The sequence below is a fragment of the Protomyctophum parallelum genome, assembly GCF_964188405.1.
Source record: "Protomyctophum parallelum genome assembly, chromosome: 4".
NCBI classification, from domain to species: Eukaryota; Metazoa; Chordata; class Actinopteri; order Myctophiformes; family Myctophidae; genus Protomyctophum; species Protomyctophum parallelum.
In genome coordinates, this window is record NC_139700.1 from 4,105,870 (window position 1) to 4,122,256 (window position 16,387).

The 16,387-nt window shown below is 41.5% G+C and overlaps 1 protein-coding gene across 1 annotated transcript; it reads right to left on the bottom strand.

Moving 5' to 3' along the window:
* Positions 1-91: 91 nt before the first annotated feature.
* On the bottom strand, positions 92-15,280 carry LOC310858040 (uncharacterized protein; the record flags this gene model as incomplete). The annotated part of the gene is made up of 6 exons (XM_083764088.1): positions 15,146-15,280; positions 14,518-14,600; positions 11,376-11,776; positions 1,296-1,388; positions 412-848; positions 92-268 (listed from the first exon to the last, which is right to left on the bottom strand). Exons 3-6 carry the CDS (start codon positions 11,545-11,547, stop codon positions 92-94), a joined length of 879 nt encoding a protein of 292 aa, XP_083620214.1. The 5' UTR covers positions 11,548-11,776; positions 14,518-14,600; positions 15,146-15,280.
* Positions 15,281-16,387: the final 1,107 nt, after the last annotated feature.

A 16,387-nucleotide genomic window follows, 5' to 3' on the forward strand; every position in this document is an offset into this window, starting at 1 on the left:
TGGTGGCTTGTCAGTAATAGGGGACATTGACGCTCGGGTGGCTACAGATGTTAAAGACGGCTTCTTTGTGGCTGCGGCCGTCACTGTAGTATTAACAGTCGTTGTCGTGGTAAGAGCTGGGGCTGTAGTTACAGCTGTAGGCGTAGTACTTTTTGCTGTTGTCGATACAGTTACTGAAGTAGAAGTGGTATTCTTTGCCGTCGTTGGTAGAGTTGCTGCAGCCGACATGGTAGTTTTTGTCGTCGCTGGCAACGGGGTCGTTGCGTTTCTCGTGGTTGGAGTGTTAGTGGGGGTGGCCACCGATTCGGTTTTATTAGCTTTAGTTGTTGTACCTTGTCCTGGTTGTACGTTTTTTATTATTTTATTATTATTCTCAGGTATAGATGCATTGCTATCAGGCTCTATAGGAACTGAGGCTGTGTTGTTGGGAGACTGGAGAGCAGCGGTAGACAGGTTAACTTGTGGTAAGGAAGGGATAGGTGCTAACTGAGGTAAGACATCTTTAGGCTTTACTGGCTCTTTGCTGGATGGTATTGAAGGTGAGAGAACTTTAGGCGACAGGTCTACTGGCCCTTTGCCAGATGGTGTCGAAGGTGGCAATGTTGGTGGAGGTACACTAGGCTGTTCTCGTAAGGGAGTGAATGGAGGAATGGAGTCGCTTAATGGTTGATTAGTGGACTTACCGTCCGGGTTTAAAGTTTGAACAGTGTTATTGCGTTGTGACTGGTGGAGGTTTGTTTCGTTGTGACCAGAGGATAATAAAGAAGAGGAAGAGGACAATGGGCCGTGTGTCTGTTTCAGAGTTGTCGAAGCAGAACCTGCTCCATTGTTGCCTTGGAAACCACCACCTTTGTGAAGAACAACAGAACACAAGTGTATGAACGTTTGAACACATGAATGAATATAATCATGTTTGAAACGTCTCAAATCTACGATTTCTTTTTGCTAGTAGTCACATACATATTTTGCTGTACAGTAAAGCAGTAAATCCACAGTATAACGAAACTGACCAGCATACTAAATGTTTTGTCTTTGATTTTGATCCAATATATTTATCTCCACCTTATACATCATATCAAGAGTTGAGCCACTGAAAGGAAGCCACAAATCAACCAATTCCCACGTTCGGTGAAGTAAAAGTACAATATTTGGATCCGAGATGTAGTGGAGTAGAAGTAAAGGTATTAGAAATGGGAAATACTCAAGTAAAGTAAAAAAAAAAGAAAGGAAAGGACTTGTACTTAGTTATCTTACACATGAAAACATTGTGGCCTTATATGTTCCTCTGCTCCTACCTGACAGTGGGGGGATGTCTGGCTCTTCACATGGTTCACACCAACAGGTGCCATTCCTGAACGCTCCCTTTTTGCACCCTTCTGTGGCTTGACCTGTGGTGAGGAAGTAAAGATATCAAAGGTGCTCGCCACATGTCCCATAATTCAACGTGGTTTATGACACGTACCCTTTAGCAAACAGTGGGTCACAGACCATTTCTTATGGGTCACGACTCGAGTTAAAATCTATGAATTTCCATAAATACAAATGAATTATAATTAAGAAGTAGTGAAAATAGACGACCTACAAGCTCGCAACGCTGCGCACAACGACACGCAGTGCGCTTGTAGATCTCTAGATTTCTCTAGTTTGGGCCCCGGGCAAACATCCATTCTCTCTTTTGGGTCTCGACCTGAAAAGTCTGGGAATCACTGCTCTATAAAGGAACCAGGTTTTACTCACGGTTTCACGACTAGTACGAATACTTTTTAATCATTTAGCAAAAGTAAGTGGTACTCTGAAAACAGATGCAGTCAATGCTGCTGACAACTTGGTTTTCTAAATTACTAGCAAACATTTCCTGTTACTACTCTGAACAGGCTTTTCTTTGCCAATGTAACTCTGCGTGAAAGCTCCTTGTTTAAACCTTGTTTACTGCTCCAAAAACCTGTAATGGGGAAAAGGACTCAGGAGTACGTCCAACGGCAAAATTAAAACATCTCCTTGACAACAGCGTACAATTCACACAACGGGAACAACACAGATGATGCCGTTTCTCAGCATTCCAGGTGATTCAGTTTTAAATATGTACTGTAATAATATTGAGATTCGCAAAGATCTGTGTTGTCTATGCCTTTTATGCATGCGCTGAAGGCCATAAAGGCCAAAACATGTTTTTATAATTGTTCAAAGATGCACAATCCTTTATAGACCGTCACAGTCGCACCCCCTTTCATGCAGACAACGAGCGGCCCCGGAAGAGAATTTCCCATTCAATTTTCCCCTAGACGTTTCAGAAAGTCATTATTTAAAAGACCTGTAAGCCTCGGACAAAGCCAACTCGGATGGTGACAAATCACGACAATAACATTTTTTTTGGGAACAATAATTAGAAAGAAGAAAAACGAAAAGTGCCCTTTTTTCTTCTAATTATTCGTTCGGCCCAAAATTGAATTTAAAGTCAAGTCATAGACCGTGACGTATGCGGAGTATGCAGAAGTGACGTTTTTGTGGCCGTGATACGTCACCGACTTTACCTCTGCGTTTTCAAACCCAACTTTGTGGGGTGTTCAACTACTGGCCAATCACAGCAGGGCTTTCCTATAGAACTGCAGTGAGATCCATAGTTAACGCGCCACTACGTTTCAAAACCAGCTTTGGCGGCTTCCCTTTCCGTGATGCGATGGACCAATCAGAGCGGCCAGGCCACACAACCTGCCCAGCACGGGGAAAAACACGGTCAGTGGCCTAAAGACAAATCGCTGTCTGCCTTCGTTCTAAATGTACGGTTTGTGTGTCTCACTCAGATCGTACTGCCACATAGACGCATGGCACTAGACGGGACTCATGAGTATTGCACGCACACACACACACACACACACACACACACACACACACACACACACACACGCTAGACTAGTAGACGTGCTCATTCGTGTATACAGCAGCGTGAATGGGCTAAAGGGAGGCATCTTGAAGCAGCCAAACCTCACTCATAACATCCGGATTTGAACGCTTCATGATGTGTGTCTCCTTGCTTTTCTTTCTTTTACTAGTAGTATCTCTCCGTTAAGCCCTCCAGCTCTCCCTCGTGCTTTCTGATGAGGAGACCAGGTGTGTGGAAAAATTAAACTACTGAGCAGACCTTCTCCGGAGACCAAGATGCTTAGAAAATCAGCAACCGAGTGAATAATTTACACTAGCGTTTAGATAACGTCTCCATTCGTTGAACTCCACACTGTCTGCACAAAGGTTAAGGGAACACTTATCCCTTTGAATAATTAGATATTGGAATCTAATCAAAATGACTGATGAAGGCCAATGCAGTCCCTATTTTATGTATTGCATGTACACCAAACCACCATGCTTTGAAATCCAATGCTGGAGAAATGTTACATTATCCAGTTTTAGCGTGACGTTGGCCCTTCGTCCACTATCAGAAGCCATGAGAATATTGCTCATGCCTGCACACATCTATATTGCAGCACTTTTTTCAGGTTTAACTCCACAGCGAATTGAACTAGATATCTTTTTTTTTAAGGCATGACTTTCCCTGGTGTTAATCTCCCATATCAGATGATCCCACTGGTCCCGTAAAATTGGCTCGAGCCGCCTTGCTTTCTGCTTCCAGCCTTTAGTTCAGCAAAACTGAAAAGAGCCCCGCTGAGGTGAACTGACTGAGCCTTCCCGGAATACAGCAAGGTTATTATGAGGTAATTTGCTCATAATACACACTGAAGACACTGAAGAAAATATACCCAGTGAAGGACTAGTGATAACAACGACTTGGTTGTTGCATTTACAAGCACATGATTATTAGAATCCTTAAGATCCGTAAGATCATAATTGTTGCACACGCCTGGTGACTAGCTCTGTGCCCTCTCTGGCCGTGTGAACTTAATTTAGTCAATTTAGCCTGGTTTCACTCGGGTTTTCAAAAGCCTCACATCTTCAATAAAAGTCACATTGGCGGTAGACCTGGAAGCAATGGTGTGGCCTGTCTGTTTCTATTAGCCTCTCGAGACTGACTGTTGACTCCAAACAAATTCAAGGAAAAAGAGGGAACTGTTTTTCCTGTCTTTTTTGACGATGGGTTCTCAGGTTGGTTTCTATAAACGAAACACTGTTATCACTGGTGGTGTGAACAGCTGATGAAATTATGTAGAGGGAAAGAAACAATATTCAGACAAGTGACAACAAATATTCAACTTGTACACTAAACTCAACACGGCGCCAAGGTTATTATAGTTAACTAAATGCCAAAACTCAATTCAAAAACCAATTCAAAGTACATAAATATCATTGTAAAATCAGCTCAGTTTTAGTCCGTCCTCCTCAATTTGCACCGTGGTCGCCAATACCTGGCTTTTCTCAATATGGCAGCTTTAACCTAGATAACACGTTTTGTAAATCTCTTCATGTTATGCCTTCTTTCATCCTGCACCTTTCAGCTTCTTTAAACCACATAATACCTGAAAAACTGAAACTAAGAACAAAACTAAATGAAACACTACGGTAAGCTAAAACTATTCAATTCCTAAAACCAATGAATATTTCAAAACTATATCAGCTCTGGACTGGACTGAATGGAGTGAGACGAAATGTAAATTAGGATAAATACATTTAATAAAGAGAGGCTGCGATCTGAATCAGTTGTTTTTGGCAAAGTGACACAGCTGTGTGACAAAGTATAAATTAGGCTTAATACAGAGAAGCTTTAGTACTACATGGAATGCCAGGGGACTCATGCTTGGTAAATGGTGCATTTATATAGTGCCTTTATCCAAGGCGCTTTACATAGATTGTACATTACATTCACCCACACATTCGTACACCGATGGCGGCAGAAACCATGCGAGGCACCAACCAGCACATTCGGGATCAATTAGGGGTTCAGAGTCTTGCTCAAGGACACCTCGACACCAACTCTGGGGGAGCCCGGGTTCGAACAGGCAACCTTGCGGTTACCATCCGGCCACTCTACCCCTGAGCCACCGCTGCCCCCATTAGCAGAAATGTTACATTACGCTTAATGCAAATGCGAATGAAAATTGCAAATTCAAACTAAGCAAATAAAATGTTCTTAATTTAAATACTATGGTGTCGTGCACTAAAAAAGCTCATCTACAAGCTCACACAACACAAAACGCGTGCTGTGAGTTGTGAGGTTGTAAATCGGCTCATTTGGAAGTGCAACACACCGTTGTACAAGGAAAAGGAATTATAAATCAGGTTTTATTATAGGCTGCTGCTGGTTGGAAGCAGAAGGAAGCTTTGCTGATGAACATGAGGACAGACCTTACAGTAAGTTACACCATGTCTGTTTGTCTCTCTCAACCGTTATCTCTTTCACACTTCCACTCTTTGGGTCTCCCTTTCCCATCCTCTCTCTCTCTCTCTCTCTCTCTCTCTCTATTCCTAGTGAGCTGTTGTGCGCTAATTAGACAGACAGCTGGCTGGTTTAACTGCTTCTGCAGCTGCTCTCTGCTAATGGGCCAGAGACAGAGAGAGCGAGAGAGAGAGAGAGAGAGCGAGCAGTGGAATGTAACTATTTACATTTTTATCATTTACTATGAAAACCTGCATATCTCGTCCGTCAGTTAGTCACCCACGCCTCCATATGGTCACGCCTCGTGACATCACGACTCCATATATGGTCACAGCTCGTGACACTTCACGCCACCATATATGGGCGTTTCCATATATGAAAATCACGACACTGACCTCATCTAACCCTGGATAACCATACATGGAGAAGACTGGATCATCACCTAGATCTGCATAATGTGGAGCCGGCCAGCAACTCTACATCTGACCTCAAACCCTTAGATCTCCATATATGGAGATGACCTGTTCTGGCATTCCATATGTTGATCCCTCCCCACCCATCCTTCCTGTTCTTTTTTTGATTGATTGATGTATTAACAGTTTGCAGAATTACAGTACAACTCCATACAAAAACTGTTAACAGTGAGTGGACGACACCATAAAGCATTACACTCGTTTACAATAGTGCCCACCATTTTCAATTCATCAAAACATTTAGAGACGTACGAATATATATTTTTACTATATAGTAAAAAAATATTCCGGGTGTGTGTGCACGCGACCTCGCCCTCAGTATGCATCTCATCCAGTATCGTCACAAGACTTTCATACATTCTGCATACTGAGAGTACTTTCTACTTGTGTTACTTTAAGTACATCTTGATACCAATACTTTTGTGCTTTTACTTAAGTACATTTTGGATTCCGGAATTTTACTTGCAACAGTATTTCTATATTGCAGACAGTATTGATACTTTTACTTAAGTTAAACATTTGAGTACGTTTTTCCACCACACACAGATAGAGAGAGAGAGAGAGAGAGAGAGAGAGAGAGAGTGGCAGAGAGACAAAGAGGGAGAAAGTGAGAGAGAGATGGATGGGCTCTGCTCAACAGAGGTGTTTTAAAAGTGCTCAGAAAGAGACAGCAGGGGGTTGAAGAAGGCCTGGGGTTAACACATGATAATAAGACTCAGCCATATCTTTGTTTCATCCATTCTCTACTGCACAACTTAATACACACAGCCATGTTCTCTTCACCCACTCTAGACAGACATACAGACAGACAGACGGTATTTAGAGCTGTGGCGTGTGTCATAGCACATATAATTATGACAGGCGGCTAAATCAACCTATGGAAGTGGTTTTCCCATGATAACTATATTGCTATAAATAAAGAGTGTTGGGACGGCATAATGATAGAACTGCTCGTGTGACCTTCTCAATCACGCTGCAGATGTGACACATAATATTGGCAGTGGTGGAAAGTAACTAAGTACATTTACTTTAAGTACTGGTACTTAAGTACAATTTTGAGCCATTTGAACTTTACCATTAGTATTTCCAATACTTTTACTTCTACTCCTGTACATCTCGGATCCAAATGTTGTACTTTTACTTGAACACTTTATTAGTTACTTTGTAGATTTTTTTTTTTTTTTTTTACAAAATATTAACCACTTCAGCCCTATATATATACATTTTAGCAATTCAGCAAAACAAATAGCAGATCTGCAAAATCACAATGCGTCGCGACTCACGTTGCAACGCATTGTGAGCTTGTAAATAATCTGATATTTTCAAAAGATTTGTATAGATTTGAAGACTTGAAATGGGACATTCTGCATTAATGAATACTTTTACTTTTGGTATTTCGATGCAGAGTACATTGAATATTTCCACATTGCAGAAATTCCCTGAAACCTGAATGAGTTGACAGACATAGTCCAGTTCTAACCACAGGATTAGCTTAGTTTAGTTTTACATCAAGAAAGCCACCATATGAGAGTGAGAGAGAGACAGAGAGAGAGAGAGAGAGAGAGAGAGAGAGAGATGGGCCTGGCCAGCGAAAGCACTGCCTGAATCATGGACCATAAACACACACACAAACACACATGCGCGTGTGCACACACACACCAGCGGCGCCTTTCATCCTCAATTAGAAACACATGGCTGCTTTGAAATTATACCTCCACCAAAGGAGGGAGATGCGATTTAGGAAACAGACCAACGGGGACATATGGCTTGAGTTCTTCTTAAAAGAGCGTGATACTAAGCCGCCAGACAACTCCCATATCTTCCAACACATCTCGTCACTCTCCCACCCCATCTGCCCATGCACTCTCACCATCTCCCACCTCCGTCTCCGTCTGTGGCGTGTACCCACCCAAACAACACCACACAAGAGGAGGAGAACCAAACATGCAGGTATGCACATTCCCAAAGGTTGCGGTCCACAGGTCCAGACCAGTGTGTTAGTGTTACACCCATGTCTTTTTCCAATAAAATGATGTTGGTGCACCGCTCACTCATCTGTAGAGAGGACAGTATATATCGTTGTTGCTGTCGGGGCAGAAACCGTGTAAGAAGAATAACCTGTGTTCCATTGGATCCAACAATTATTTTGTCACAAGCTTTTGTTAACATACCATTTGTTGGTTCAATGGTGATAAAATCCACATACACACTAAACGACTTTCACTTTTACAAAGTTTCCAAAATACTACTTTTGCGCATGACATTATGGAGTATGGACATGTGAGGTTTCTGCCTGACAGTCAGCAACCAAATACTGTATAGGAAAAGCTTTTTTTTTCTACCTGGGAACTTCAAAAGACTACCTGAAGTAAAACACTGGAGCACTCTTCCCACAGTAAGATTCTTACTTAGTTAATTTATCAATGTCGAAATGAAAGTATGTACAAATGTAACTTAATGGCTACATTTTTAACGTTTGGTTAAATCAAATTAATAAATTAACCCTAATATTCTTTGGCCATTTTCAGCGAAGATATTTAATGTTAATTGAATGTAGAGAGAAAACAGAGAATATAGTAGTATAGTGTCAACCAAGTATAAGGTTCAAGTGGTTAACACTGATGTTTGTGTAAAATCGACATGTTTATTGCACAGGATGACTGACGCTTTGTCAAACGACTTTGGGACAATAAATGTGTAGACTTGATGCTCCAGCATTTTACACCAGAGTTTTAATTCGGGGAGTCCATTTGAAGTGCCCAGGGTAAAAGCTTGGCCAATAATTTGCAGGTATGCAGGTCCTAGTGAATCCAAGTATACTGGCCTTACTTAAATCAGTGAGACATCACTTTGGCTTTCACTTGGGATATTGTGTAAAGGCTACTTCATCAGCGTGCTCATTATCAACCGCCAAGGGTTGCATTGGCCAAGAGTGTCATCATTCTGAAATTGCAGTATTTCACGATAACGTGGTGGAAAATAAATAAATCGTTATGGGAGCATTGCTTTGTGGATTTATTCTTGCTTTTCATGATAAGCCACGGTGGCTGTAACAAGATGTATTACAGTAAGGTATGTACAGGTTATTCTGTATAACGTTCAGCTCAAGATGTGCATGGATTAGTCTTGCTCTCCTAAAGTAATATGTTACATACAGCACATGAACTGCCAGCTGTATTTTATCCTCCACAACAGCTAAATTAGAGACTGGGTTTGTGTGTTCGAATTGTGTACTTAGGTAATAACTTTCATAATATTAAACCTTTGTTATAAAAATACATCGTAATGAAACAGAACTCTTCCTGTAAAAAGAATACAACCCATTTACACCTGTTGTAACCTATGTCTTTATGCCCTTCAATTTCAATCCATCCAATTCATTTCATGTTTCCATCTGCTACAGAGGCCGAGAAAAAACGTCTTTAGTGAACATTGACAATTCTGTAGTGTGTCAGAAAAACGTTAGGATTTAGATAATTTAGATTTTTTTTAAATGAACACTTAAGTTTTACTGAATACCCCTCAGAATGCTGGCAGACGTTATGAGGGAAAATTTGGTCGGCATTTCATTAAAGACAAGTCACAAATTATGGTGAAAATGGAGTTCCAAGAAAGTCTCCAGTCCTAATCAAATCTGAATGACTGCAATATGTCTGATATTTTTAGTGTGAAAAACTTTCTATTTGGGGAAAGCTTCAAACAAGATCTTCTCCATTGTAAATTACAACCTTTCTGATAAGTTGTGAAATTTCCATTTATGGAAATTAGGTATTTCTAGTTTCATTCCATTGTTCTATCCTGGTTCAAACCACCTCACTTGTCGCTGCAACACATTGTGTGCATTTAGATCTGCTATTATCTGTGAAGAGATTTTTGTCTAGACTGGAGGGGGGGAAAAGTTGCAGGTCAAATATAGAGCCCTGGGGGACCCCGGTCAACTAAAATATACGTTTTAAGTTAAATGCTTAAGGTCCATTTTGTACTTCACTGAACCTTGATGTCATGTTGGTTCCAAATTATCATTTAGCTGGGGACCCCCTGGACCACTCTTAAGAATCAGTGACTCAGAGGTAGGCCTAAACAAACATAACATTTATATGTTGGGCTATTAAAATAAATGCAGATATACAATTGTACATCTGCTCACAACACACTGCATGTAGAAAATAGCCATAATATGCCTAAATATGTCCCAAACCGCCCCCCTCAGGTCTTCCACTGCTCGCTGTGCCTAAAAATGGCAACTAAAAAACACGGTGTAGCAGCTTTCTGCTTCTACAGGCCGACGGCGTGGAACAAACTCCCACTAAACCTTCGACAGGCAGCCTCTGTAGACATTGTTAAAGCACAGCTCAAGACCCACTTCTACACTCTTGCTTTTAGTTAAACTTTTAAACTCCTTGTTATTCATATCCTCACTGTATTGCATTACTGCTATTATTTTAATGTTTTATGCCTTGCTTTTCTTTTTTTCCTCCATTGCTCTGTAAAGCACTTTGAGCTGCATTTCATGTCATGAAAAAGGTGCTATACAAAAAGTTTTATTATTATTATTAATCTACAATATACCGGGTGAGCAGTATGGGTTAGCACCCCAGCCCCGTGAGGAGGAAGCCCAACAAACCTCTGTGAGGCCTTTAGGAGGGCCATTATAATCCACCACTCCTGAATGGAGTGCCTGGTGCTGGGAGTCTGGTACAACGCACCTGGTGAGACGTAGGAGGGGCCCGGACAGGAGTCAACCCACAGAGCCTAGTCCTTCCACGCGCCAGAATTTGGTTCTCCCCGTCCCGGCAGAGTAGTTCCGGAGCAACGGATTGTGTGGCCTTGCTCATTCCCTGATGGACTGATAGAGGGTAGCTACTGGGACGTAAGTCGGGATTTGATCAACCCCGGCTGGGTCGCCTGAGTGAGGGAGGGGTACGATGTTGATAGACCCGAAAACCCCGTTGACCTCAGGAAACATCACTGAGGATACGTCCCAGGATCGACACAATGTATTTTTTAGTTATACAAGCTCACAACGCACTGCATGTGAGATTTAGATCATTTTCAATGTTTATTTTTCCTGTAATAATAACAATCTCTGACAACCGATAATAAGTCTGGTGAAATCTAAAGTCAAGTCAACGTATGGGCTAGCGGAGAACACCTACGCCGACACAAACCTACTCTCCCAGATTCGAAAACAAATCATATAACCATCCCAATATGAAGGACCGCGCTAAAGTCTTTGCTGGTTCTGCAATTCAGTTATTTTATTTTTAGAGGCTAAAACTACTTTCGAAATCATTTTAGCCCTACAATGAATTTAGATATCACCAGGGATTATCAGTAGGGTGATCTGATCGTCTGGCTACATAACTACGGTAGTTCTCCAACAAACAGACGGCAGTGGATGAAGTCAGGAGATCAGTAGGTTGGAAGGTGTGAAAACATGAGCCTGAGCTCTCAGGCTTTACCGCCACCAACTCAATAATGGCACGCCCCAAAATCGGGACGCCGGGTTGGCAAGTAAAAATACCATTCCATGAACAATTCTGAAAAATTGACTGAATTGAATTCCCCGCAGAACTCACATGCTTTTTGACAATCAGCTTCCTGGGTTGTGTTGAAGCTGCCTAGGATGCTGCTGAGGTTGCCGGGGTCTTTCTTGGGCACGGTCAGGCACAGCGTGGTGTCTGGGAGCAGCATCAGCGTCAGGAAGAGGAGGTGGAGACCCACCCGGAGCCGGGAGGGACACAGAGACATGGCGGGCAGGGGGGCGGCATGCACACAAACTCTCAACACAGACAAGACGATCGACCACCACGCAAGCACACACACGCTCACATAAGCACCGATCCAGGTGTATTATTCAGATGGTCCAACAGACATCGCAAACACACACACACTCGTATGTACTCTAGCAGGCGATATACACCGATGCATACACGACGCATCCAATCAACACATGGAGGAGGTCAGCCAAGTTCTGGACCTGCACACAAAAAAGGAGACACAAAATGGATGACATTTACAATAGGAAAGTACTGAGGATTTAATTATACTACATTTTGAGGTCCAATTACATGAACTGGATGATATACGGGCGTATGTGTAGCGGTACCACCACAGAGATATATCTTCCAGAACAAGTGGTGTGCACTAGGCCTGTCACAAATATTACATAACCGCCTAATCGCAATAATTTGAGATAATCGCAATGTTTTTGCATAATCGTCAATCGTTTCCATGTTGAAAAATGCCCATACATTTTCAAACATTTTTAGATCTACAAGCTTACGTGTTAGATCAAATATTTCCGCTATTTTGTACATTTTTTGGAAAGTAAAAATTATTAAATGTGTCAGTGATTTTCTTTGTAATTAAGTTATTTGTCATATCTGCCCTGTGCAATTTGTAATTATGAAGCCTTTAAAGCAGGGATTTTCAACTGATTATGAACCAGGGCGTCAGGGACCACCACCCTGACTGAGAATCAACCTGGGGACCACTGTTGTGTTCCCCTTAACAGCCATTATGTATTATTATATTGGTTATATGGGCACATTTCCTAATAATGGTGACTCAACCAGTCAATCCCGTACGTACAGTGTGTACGTGGGTGTACACTTTCCCGTACAAGTCAACTGTGGAAGTTCTTGACATCCAACTTTCCAGTAAATTACAACATTTACAGTCAGTTACAGTGTCAGTAACCTATTTGTGCAAATAAAGGCACTTGTCACAGCATCGGAGGCGGAGCCCACAGTGTGCGAGCGTCTCCGAGCGTATACTACTCGCCGCTCAGCACCTGCCCAAGTTTGGGTTGGATGTGCATGTTTTTTTACTTTTTTCCGTGTAACATTGACGTGTCATCATACATCACCATTTAGTGCACTCTGTTTTGCAACTTTGCATGGTCAGGGACCACATACAATACCTTCACGGACCACCTGTTGAAAACCTCTGCTTTAAAGGCAAACAGAAATAGAAATTGTGTAACTTTCCAATGTTCAATGAAAAAAAACAAAAAAAACAATTAAAACATTAATCGCAATTATTTGTGAGACAATTAATTGTCAACTTAAATTTGTAATCGTGACAGCCATAATGTGAAGTTGCGTGATTGTGTGTCTAACTACTGCTATGAGGCAGTCATTCCGAAATGTAGTTCAGGGATGCTGAAGCCTGAAAATGGAACTAATTGAAGCACACATCTAATAGGCAGCGACACTTGTCCACAGAGCAGAAATTAAACCTGATGATGCATCTGTGTCACCTTATAGCTTTTAACAACTTTAACCATAATTATAAACTTTGATAAATAGCAGATCTACAAGCTCATAGCAAGGCATCGAATGCAGCGCTACGAGCTTGTAGATCTGCTATTTTTGACAAATTGTGAAAATGTGTGCAAAACTTTGAAAATGTATATATTCTTTCACAGTGAACATTTTTAACTCAAATTATTTGCTTCTGGGGGGTCCCTAGAACAACATATCTTCAGATGGGTCCTTGACTTAGAGACATGTAGAAGTAAGAGTAACCACCAACAAGAAGCCAAATATGTCTCACCATCGCCCTCTACCGTCTTTACCACATAACTGCAACAGATGGGGACTTTTGTTGGCTAGTACACAGCAGTGTCAGTGGTGTTGGTGTCAAACAACATGATGTACAATTAAAGAGTTAACCCATTTTGTGAAAATATTTATTTCAGAAAACTGGAGGATTTTGAAGATTCTTTTTTTAATTTCGAGGTCAGGCCTAAATTTAATCTACCACCATTCCTTCGGGTTAGTCACTTCAGCAGTAATCTCTCAAGACAGATTTAAAAATGTTCCCCCTTTTCTTTTTTGGCTGATGGGTTCCCGGATTGCTTCAGTACTGATGCACCTACAATCACTTACTCAGGTATATACTTCTTTACAACACATTTTTAGAAGCCTCATGCTCCACATTTCAAATGACCACCAACCATTACTAGCTACAGTATTATTTTGGTTCATTTTAACACCTCTCTGTCTACCGAGCAATCTTCGTTCCTACTCTCACCTATGGTCATGAAGTGTGGGTCATGACCGAAAGAATAAGGTCGCGAATACAAGCGGACAAAATTAGTTTTCGTCGGCGGGTGGCTGGCATCTCCCTTAGAGATAGGGTGAGAAGTTCAGTCACACGAGAGAGACTCGGAGTAGAGTCGCTGCTTCTTCGCCTGGAAAGGAGCCAATAGGTGGTTCGGTCATCTGGTTATCTCGGGCATCTCCCTAGGGAGGTCCTCGAGGCACGTCCCACTGGTAGGAGACCAAGACGCAGTTGGAGGAATCACATCGACTCACTGGCCTTGGAATGTCTCGGGATCCCCCAGGAGGAAGTCACTAATGTTGCTCTGGAGAGGGAAGTCTGGAGCTCTCTGGTGGAGCGACCACGACCCGCAACCCGACTACAGATAAGCGGTTGAAGATGGATGGATGGATTTGAACACCTTTCACTCTGGTTCATTTGTCTTATTTGCCGACACTGCTTGTCTATGAATTGAATATGAAGGACCCCAATGGAAATAAGCCATAGTGCTTTCTTCTCTTCTAAAATCCTCTTAGCAGACCTTGTATTTAACTGTACTTTCCTGTGATATTTTCTGCCAACTGTTAATAAAGTATTCATTTATTCAATCAATCAATCACAATCTAAGTGTTAACCTGATTTAGACATGCATACAGACATTATGAGACATACCTTTATTGATCCTGAGCGAAATTCAGTTGCCAGACCAGTACATTTCATACTGTGGAACGTTTATCCAGCTGCCATTGATGGCCCTGTAGAAGCAGAAGTCGTTGAAGAGAGACGTTAGTCATGATGTGTGCACAACTGATCGTTTAGTGACCTGCCTCCAAGGTAAACAGGATTCACATCACATGCCAACGTGGAGAACTATGGGTTCTCCATGGGTGGTCGCATAACACAAGTACATTGCCTGACGGGTCACCATGGGAACAAACCAGCCTAGTAGTATGTTGTCCTTTTTAACAGTAGGCTAATGTGAACTGGTCAGGTCACCCTACCAGTGACAACACAAGCTAAGGAAGTATGAAACAAGACCATATACCATGCTAAGCTAATGATGATGGCTAGCTGTGCGTGAGAAGCTAAACTGAAAGTGGTGAAGGCATACTTTCTCGTAACGGGTATAACTAGCCAAGGATTGCAAGGAATAGTGTCTGACTAAAGCCACTGCAAGCTGTCTTGTGACTGTGAGGATGCATCGTTAGGATAGTTTGTTAACCGTCTACCGCTAACAACAGTTACCACACAAACGCTATATATTGCTAGCTAAATTCTTGGTAATATTCGGATTACTTACCAGTAGTCCTCAATTGGCAATTTGGCTGTCTCAATCACAGCAAACAAGTCTGTTGTTGCTCCGTTGGTGGTATTTCTAAACACTATAAATATTGTCTGGCTTGTACTAGGTATTCATTATTGCAGAGCCAGTCTGTCAGCGGTCAGAGTAAATGATGAGAGTGCTGCTGCGTGCCTGACTGCGACTTCACGTGATTACACTGCAGTTACTACTAAACTCCACCAGGTGGCACCATTGCTCCACGCTTTAAACTATTGTACAAAGTACATTTGAATTCATAAATGTGACAGAATTTCTCACCGACCAATGTCTAATAATACACATTTGATATCCCAAAGGTCATTATGGTTATATGAAAATTATATTGATGTTGACGACTAGTATTTAAATATCAGAAGTTGTCGCTTATCTGTTGGACACGATTAAAGACCCATTCCACCTAAAATCATATTTTTATGTGGTTGAAGTATTCTTGAAGCTTAACCATGAAAGGTTTTTTCTTTTGGCTTGCTCAAAGCCTATAGCATAATACATCTGGCATGCATATAGATTATTTTGGTTGTAAAAAACGAAACAAAAAACATGAATGCTTTAGACATGCAGAGTCCAAAAAAACATGGGTTTTCAAGCTTCAAAAACATAACCACTTGTGTCTTAAACATTTATTTGAAAATGGTTGTTGGCGTCATTTTGGTTTTCATTCAGTCACTTATTTCCTACAGCAGGGTGACTTGACTTTGGGGGAACATAGGTCATTCATGAACTTCTTGCAGCTGGTTTAGTGTTGGATGACCTTCTCTGCTTCCTTCCAAGATGTTCTTTTTTAGTTCTGCCTCGACAGACCTTTTCTTCCTGGTTTTCTTTTCCCCTCGAGGGTACAGCAGGGTGCAACACGAAAACAAGTTTTTAATTGGAATAATTTACAGTATGCTTTTGTTGTAAATGTGCTTTAATTAATACATGTCATGTGCTGGTGGGAAACATCAGGATTTCATTATTATATTGAATGTTGGTAGTACCTTGATCTTATTCTTTTGCACTGTTTGACTGGAGAATAGGCCTCTGGAATGGGCTCACAAGCACTGACTAATGTACTAATAATCTTGATAATTCAGCACATTGGACACTGTAGTTATGTAGTAGACTGAAGACTGCCTGTAAACTGAATTGGGACTAAAATAGCTTTTAATTGTAATTTACAGTAGACTCACTGGGGAGTTTTAAGATGTGTTTGGCTAAGAC